The following is an 8743-nucleotide window of genomic DNA, read 5'->3' as shown; positions in this document are numbered from 1 at the left end:
CAGACGGTAAAACAACAATGACGACAAAGGGCTAAGTACATTAAATTCAAAGACAAAGCAAATTGTTCTAGGCTCCTTAGTATAAGCAAGAGAACTGGTTCCAGTAAGCTACAAGGTGTTGATTGCATCTAGCGTGCTTTCTACGTGAACTGTTACAGGGATAACTAGTGCATTTATATATTGAAGCCAGAAATGAAAGGACTAAATTAATAACAGCATACCTTTCTAAACATATCCTTAGATTCCTTATCTCCTCAATGCATACAATTGATACTGACCACAACGAAGAACAAAATAAATGTTGGCAGAGGTACAAAAAAGCAACAGAAGACAAACCGTTTTAGGGTTACCTCTGGCCTCTCCTTTCCACATATGGTTTTTCCTCTTTGCATCTTACATCGACTCTAGGACCCTCCTATAGGATGCCTAAGTGAAGATAGGCCTTGGTGTAACTCATTTTGCATGAAGACCACTTTGTCCAAATCTGTCTTTTGCTTTGGCAACCCTTCATAGTCCTTCAAGGCTCAGATCAAAAGCTCCCTGTCGAGGTCCGTGGCTTTGTTTCCCATAAGCCTCTGGCAAGAATTAAGCACGACATCCTCCAGTTCCCACATTATCTTGTCCACATTTCTAAGTTCCAAACTTTATTCTATTAGCTTCCCCCCCTACTCATCCTTGACCTCCTGCTTCCAACTATCAAAATCTAATTGTTAGAGGTAGAGACTATTTCTTAACCCCCAGAGACTAGTCTAGAACTGACAGAGTAAGTAGTTGCTATGTGATATTTGCAAAATTGGGGAAAGATTCCTAGTAACCTTTAAGGATCTCTCTCAGCACTGTTTTAGTTCGTTAGAATGAGCCTGCTGACCAAAACAGATGATGTTTTCTACTACTACCAGTTAGTAGAACTGGTCTATCATCACTGTTGTCTGGTACAACTCACCTACATGAGCATGTGATGGGGTGAGAGGGGGGGAGAGCCATTAGACTATTTCATCAAGGGTAAATCCTGTCTACGACAAACCTTTGGGTCAACATGCATTTTGTCACGTTCCAGAAAGTTTAATACTTTGGGCTTTGTAGACTATGTATGGTCTTACCACACTTTTTATTTTTTAATAAATAAATAAATAAATAAATAAATAAATAAATAAATCATTTTATTGGGGGCTCTTACAGCTCTTATAACAATCCATATATCGTTACTGTTTTAAGGAAAAACCATTCTAGGCTGTAAAAAACCCAGCTGCAGGCTGATTTGGGTGGCAGCCCATAGATACTTTGCTGATTTCTAGTCTAGACTACAAATTATTATAGATAAACAACAGAAGGGCAAGAATCAGGCAAAACCGCTGTCAATTCCTCAAGTAGTAAAGTTTTTATTAACAGCTTTTAGTTTCATGTTTGTATAAGCAAAAATGGATTTATACTCAAATTAACTTTCTAAAAACTACTGCTTAAGATCAAATTTTGAATGGAGTCAGAGGTGGTATAGCAAGAATGCTGCTCCCCATGCCCAGCCGCCTTCTCCATTCCCAAGGTTAGCCTCAACTGGTGCTTCTTCCATTTCTCTCTCAAGTCTTCCTTGTTCATTCACAGGTAAGTGGATACTTTCTTTGAAAATCTGTTAATGCCAAGCCATCACTAAAATGGCATGTGAGTACAAAAGGCAGTCCTCCTTAGCACACCCCTAGTTCATTAAAATAAACAATGAGAAAGTACCAACGCCTACTCTGAGCCTCTTTTAAAATCACTGAAAACGTCAGCAATTACAGGAAAAGCAGCGTTGGCACTATAAAGGAAAACTGCTGGATACCTAAGATAGCAATACCTCTGTATTAATTCAACCGGAGCCTTTTAATAAAATTTCTAGGAAAAAATTAGCAAGTTGAAAAAGAAAACCTGAGTTTCCCCAATAAAATGATTATAAAAAGGGAAGAAAGATTGATTGGACAAAGAAAAAAAAATCGAGTTTCCCCAATAAAATGATTAAAAAAAAAAGAAACATTAAAATAAAAAGAAAAGAAACACTGAATGGACAAAAAAAGATAAAAAGAAACACTGAGTTTCTAAATTATGATAGGATTTTAAAAAGAAGAATCTGGATTGCTCCAGGTGAACATGTAATTCACTCAGGAGCATCAGGGATTGCAGGCATTTTTGATATGCTAAAGGAGAACAGATCGAGTGATAGCTGCCATAATGTAAGACAGTACAGATTGCAGTACAATCTGAAGGCTCTGGAAATTAAAGGTAAGCTTTTTAAAAACTTAAGATGGGTTCTTATGTCTAGGGTAACCATGAAGGTACGCGTCTGGGAAAGCAGACACAAGCACTTTCTGAAAGCAAAAAGGTGTTAGAATCTCGGGCGAGGAAAGCTTACCTATCTTTTATAGGCAGCAGGCTCTTGAAGGAGGGTCTCCAAAGAAGACGCCTGTTAGAGCCAGAATCCTGTCCTCACAGCAGAAGGCTGCACTGGGTGAACAGATGAACAAAATAGAAATTAGCTTAAAACACACCATTCCTTTTAACAACTCGGCCGAGGAAACTCAGGGTGCAGAGAGGCAAGAAGGTGCGAGCCTCGGCATCTCACCCCAGAGTTGGAAAGCAAGGACATCTGCACGGCCGTGCAGCGATTCATCGTCTTCCAACCAACAGCCCTACGACTCCTCTGAGCAAGCTAGAAGCTCCAAGAATTCTTAGTTTTCTGTAAAGAACACAATCTCCACATGTCATCCTCCCATGATCACGAAACAGTCCCTCAAAATGGCCAAACAAACACTGCTGCTAGGCGTCACGCAGTCAATTCTGACTCTCAGCGACCCTATGCGCAACAGATCGAACACGTTCTGGTCTTCGCCATCCTCCCAATGGCTCGTGGGTTTCAGCCACTTCCTTCATCCGTCTTGTTTACGGCCTTCCTTTCCCTTCCACCAAACACACTGTCCTTCTGTAGGGACTGGTCTCAGCTGACACGTCCAAAGTCCAAGAGACCAGAGATGAAGTCTCACCATCCTTGCCTTGAAGGACAATTTTAAGTGGAAGCCACCAGCTTGGCAGAGTGTCGTTTCCTAAGCATTCTACTTTGCATTTGCCTTCCACCTACAGAGAAAGAAGGGCAGTGTCCTGGTGGTCCACGGGTTAGCCCTGGACTGCTAACCACAAGACCGGCACTTTGCATGCACCGGCTGCTCTATGAGTCACAATCAACTCCAGGGTAGTGGGTTTGATTTTTGGTATGAAAATGGGAACACAAATTAGATCTCCTAGCTTCCCTTGCGGCTAAAGATGACCAAAAACAAAGTTCTAGCCACACAAAATGCCACTACGAGAGAAAGAACCCTTTGCTTCTCTCTTCTTGGAACACAGGTACAATGCCTACAAAGCAAGAATCGTATTGCAATACGATCGACCAGGATGGGGAAAGATACCTGAAAAATATGCCTCCCTCTTCTTGACTTCACTGGCCTAGAACAACCGGCCTTTGGAGCTAACACAAAAGGAAAGCCAACTGTTATGGACATTAGTAAGGTTTTTAATTATCGGCTCTTGGAAGCACTCCTGGCACATGGGGATACACAGGTAAATTCTAAATACTCACAAGAAGTTTTGCTTTATAATTTTCTGAAGAGGGTACTATAAAAACAATCGATAACAAAAACTAAAGGAAAGTGTTACAAAATGAAAACAGAAATAAGTAAGCTTTCAAGCATCTAAATGACTACACTTCTTCCTTCCGTGTGGGAGACAATCCAGATCTGTTCTAACAGAGCATTCTGCATCTACAGACCAACACCTGTGAATGGGATGCCAGAGCCTGTTTAACCCCACAGGTTCCCTTAAGCAATAGTCCCATAAAAATGATGCTAACCCACATAGGTTGTTAATATACAAAACAGCTGATCTTAAAAGCTCTCGGATCTACCTACACCTATTTTCTCATTTTAAAGAAATGTGACCCACTACGTTCTTCACTTTCCACTGATCTCTTCCTGTTGTTGGCTGCCGCAGAGCGCTGGTTCTGCATCGTGAGCTTACTTACAATAGCGCTAAACAATGGCCAGACCTGTGCCAGTCCATCTCGTTGAGTGGCCTTCTTTTCCGATTCCCTTCTACTTTACACAAGGAGCTCCAGGGGCTAGTCTCTAAGGAACATTCTGGCTGTACTTCTTCCAGGAGAGAGGTTTTTTTTCTGGCAGTCCGCGGTACTTCCAAAATTCTTCCCCAACACCATAATTCAAATGCTTCAAGCCCTCTGCACTCTTTTCTTCCTTGTCCAACTTTCACATCCACATGCCGCCATTAAAACAAGCAACACCATAGTCTCCGAAGTGACATGTCTGCTCTTCTCGTTTGTGTAGCCGACTTGCCCAATACAATAGACTCTTCTAATAAGCACACAGCCCTGAAGCACATCAATAAAGGTCAGAATTGCAATTTTATAAAGGAATTATCTACTGCTCCATTCAGAAAGATGATTTAATTCCGAGGAAAATGAAGACTGAACTACTGTGAGAACCACGGTGCAGCACAGATCATGAACTAGGTATGGAGAAGCCAACCAAAATGTCTTCATAACGATCAGTTTACATGCTACTTGTGATATATTTCTTGTAACAGACTTGAAAGACTAACAATTCTGTTCTATCCACACAGGGTTAAAAAGTCTACATTTGGGGGGAAAAAATGAATTTACATATAAATTAAACACCTTACTCTTCTACACAGCTACAGGAAAATGTGAAAATTATCAAGTAAATGAAAAATTCTACCTCATTTGGCCAAATTATTTCATTTGGGACCAGATTTCAATATAAGAAGTTTAAGCTCAGTATTATTAAATTACATTGCAGATCATTTAGTCCAATGCCCTGTTTCTAGCGGATACCAGAAATAGTCTACCAGCCACTCTACAAATCTAAAATAGAGTAAGAAGCTGATCTTAATTGGAGGGTCTTTTATTTAGGAAAGGAATAATCTGATTAAGAATATGAACAGAATTACAGTTTAATAATTCCCTATAAAAAATCCAGGCCTCTCCCAACAATTCATCTACAAACAGCCCAGTTTTCTGACATCTTGCAAGTCTTTTCTCTGTAGCCTTGTCTTTTTGGTATCACAGCAACATCCAAAAATACCTCCAATTAATATACAAGGTTGCCACTTGAGTCTTCAAAATAAGATAAAAACAAAGTTGCCATAGAAATACCTTTCACAGAATTTGAACTCAAAATAAGAGGCTTCAGAGAAGGAGGGCCCTAACTGAAGGAAGGGAGGGTAACTGCTGGACGGACACTTACCAGCGGCCCAAGGAGCTACTTGATGCAGACTTCACTGGCACGGTCTCCTGAAGTCTGCCAATATCCTCTCATGCAAACCCCACTCTCAGGTAACAACACAGCTTTGTGTCGCCTGATCTCTGTCCCTAACGTCCGTGAAATCAGTTTGTAGTGTTCCCCATCCTTACCCTAGATGGATTCTCATCATTTGAACTTGGGTTTCTAACAATCAATGATAACTCATGGGACTGGAGAAAGTATGGCTTTGATTTATGAATACTGTGAAAAACAATAAAAAATGAATATGAAGTATCCTCATTTCCCATCTTTGACCTTTGTAATGGCTGGAAGACTACATTTAGCAATCTTCGTAGTGGTAAGAAGCCATTCACACTAATACGAACAGCACAGCGCTGGCAGGGAATGCAACCCCATGAGGCTGGGCTGATCGTCCCCTTTACTAACAGGACACTGGAGAATAGCGTTGAATTGACTTGCCTAAGGTTCCAAGGGTCGTGTTCATAATCATATGTCCTCTATGGGAAATTAATAACATTTTGTAACTTTTCATACTCTTTCCTTAAAATGACAAATCATGAAAAAAAGTTAAATGAGGAACATTTTTACCACAAAAAATGCCAGTATTATGCATATACTTGTCAACAAACATGTTTTTTCCCTAGATTACCTTAAAGTCCCCAGCATGCAGACTACCCCAGTATGCAAACACACATTGAGATATTAATGGGGGACAGGAGGAAGACACCCCCCCACCACTGATAACAAGGTTGGATATATAGCCCCACCCCAGGGGGATGAGTAACAGAAAGGTGGGTGAAGGGAGACAATGGCCAGTATAAGACACAAAATGACAACAATATGTCACTGATCAAGGATTCACGAGGGTGGGGGAGGGAGGGGATAAATGAGGAGCTTATACTAAGGGCTCAAGAAATGGTTTTGGAAATATTGATGGCAACATATGTACAAGTGTGCTTAATACAACTGAATGATGGATTGTTACAAGATTTATATGAGCCCCCAATGATTTTTTTAAAAAAAGAATTGAAATTAGTGTCAAGAAATATATATATATGTTAATGAAGCATGTGCTAGACATAATTTTTGAATTATTTGTAAAACCTGACATTTAAACAAGTTTGAATTTTAATCACCTCAAGAGAAATATACACTAAATACACACATATATATGACATCTAAGTGTCAGCTCATTTTTATCCCTCCAATTCAGTGGCTCTCAACTAGCTGGAATCTTGGCCCCTGGAAGACATTTGGCAAAGTCCAGAGACACCTGCGGTGTTCACCCTGGGAAGTGGTGAACATTCTACAATGCACAATGCACCAGACAGCTCCACCAGAGTTACCTGGCCCCAAATGTCAAGTTAACATTATTCAAGTTCCTAATTACGGAGAAAGATGATCCAAATTTTAACAGAGCTCAGACCTGAAGGGTGCAAAGAAACAAGCTGTTTCCCCAAGCACAATAAACAGCAAGAACCTATTGTCTATCTGTTCCCACTCCTTTGCTGAAGAGCCGCATCAAGAAGGTAGAGTCCACAATTTTAATGTCCTCTGCAGCTCTCCACTTCGTGAAAGTTTCATTTTAGAAGTTAAACAATCTCAGTATTTTTATAAATACTCCCAAGTAAAAGAAAAGAGAAGGCATTATGAAGCAACACAAAACATCACTACCAATCAAATTAACGTCAAATACTGTTATCCTCACTAAATCACCCCCTCAAGAGGTGGAAGTGTCTTGATGGTAGTGAGAAAAGGAGGGAAAAAATGGTGGTCTTGAAGCTCTTGCTTTTTGTAAAGATAACACACTATAAAATAAAGGTTCTAAAAAATACCCACTCCTGTGTGCTATGATCCCCACACCCCCTTTCCACTTCTCTGTTCTTGTCCTCCAGGACCAGCCCGGGGGCTGTTCAAATCCAGCCCACTAACCTCACTCTTTCCCAACTTACACTCTTGAGATGGCAACGAAATGGAACATTCCTTGATGGAAAGGGTTTACACTCAACTATTTCTGTATCTTCAGAATTAACTACCAATAGATGAGTCTGTGGATATAGTTACGAGAACTGATGTTTTCTGGCCCATTATATAACAAGGCTCGATTTAACGCTACCCAGAGGAAGAAGGAAAAAAGGAGTAAGACACTTCACCTCCTCTTCACTTTCCTTATCTTCATCATCTGAAGACTCTTCCTGGTTTTTCTTCTCATCTTCATCACTACTAGATTCATCTGACAAAATCTCGGGACATTTGGTTCGCTTGCCCTTCCTTGCCATTCCGGAACTGCTCCGCTCTTTTTTGCTGCCTTTGCTGGAAGATTTTTTGGACTTGGGCAATGGCTACATTAAAAAAAATAAGCAAAACAACAACAACGAAAAACAGATAACACCAATGAAATATTTTTGTCTCAAAAAAGGTCCGTTGACTAATTTGGCAGATTAACAAAGAATCATTTATAGTTAACTTGTCTGGCTAACCAACACATGTTTTGTACAACCAATAAAACCTTTATAGGAAAAAAACAAATACCTTTTTTATTTCATTCTAAATAGTAAAAGATTCATTACATACATTGAAAAAAACTATGCATTCTGGGTCTGACAGGACTAGAAGGCGATATACAGTGTTAGGCTCAGTTATTTACAGTTTACTGTGACAATATTTTCATTTATTTTCTTCAAGTAAGCACTATAGCCAGGGAGGCAGTGGGGGTCGCATTGTGGGAGGGAGCCTGGGTTTAGATGAATGGTGGTGGGGTGTTTTGGATGAGGAAATAAAAAATGGCAGTTCAACATCAACATGCAATCAGTCACTGAATTACACATGTGCAAGTTGCCGTGCGGGCAGATGCGTTGGTGTGTTTTCACCGTAAGAAATAAGTTACCTTATTTCGAAGGACCTTCTAATCTAAGAGTAAGATGCAACCATCCATGAAAAGAATGAAACCAGATTACTAATTATACATCTTGAATCTGTGAGCCATCTATCCTGAAAGTCAACAGTGTTATTTTGTAACTCCGTCCTCTACTTTCAATATAAATCTCGTAACTGAGCTCTTTGCCACGGAGATTTCAACTCCTAACGATGCTACGGGACAGGATAAAACTGTCCACAAGGTTTCCATGGCTGTATCTTTATGGAAACAGATAGCCACAATTCTCATCCACTGACCTTTCTGGTGGCAGCTGAGCGCTAACCATTGCACCAGCAGAATGCCTTACTTCCGGTGTATCTGCACAACTCTTTCCAATTCAATGAAATTAATTTAAACTTCATGAATGCTGGGTATGGTGATTACAAAAGCTAATTAAGATCCACAAATAATTGCATAGCTATTACTTCGACATTCAATTAAACCATGCATTTTAAAAAGTACAGATCACTTGAGGAAAATGATTTGATTCTAATAACCAACACAATTA

At 40.0% G+C, this 8743-nt stretch overlaps 1 protein-coding gene across 1 annotated transcript in view; it reads right to left on the bottom strand.

Moving 5' to 3' along the window:
* The window catches only part of DEK (DEK proto-oncogene), a gene marked incomplete at its 5' end in the record, with an annotated part of 42238 nt that overhangs the window by 23415 nt on the left and 10080 nt on the right, over nucleotides 1-8743 (bottom strand). Inside the window, one exon of the mRNA XM_004712506.2 lies at nucleotides 7472-7660. Within this exon, the coding sequence (XP_004712563.2) occupies nucleotides 7472-7660 (189 nt within the window). The remainder of the gene's footprint in view (nucleotides 1-7471; nucleotides 7661-8743) is intronic.

Source organism: Echinops telfairi, unplaced genomic scaffold, assembly GCF_000313985.2.
Source record: "Echinops telfairi isolate 266 unplaced genomic scaffold, ASM31398v2 ScPeMD7_5868;HRSCAF=6743_0, whole genome shotgun sequence".
Classification (NCBI taxonomy): domain Eukaryota; kingdom Metazoa; phylum Chordata; class Mammalia; order Afrosoricida; family Tenrecidae; genus Echinops; species Echinops telfairi.
The sequence above is the reverse complement of the archived record's forward strand: the minus strand, read 5'-3'. Positions and strand labels throughout refer to the sequence as shown.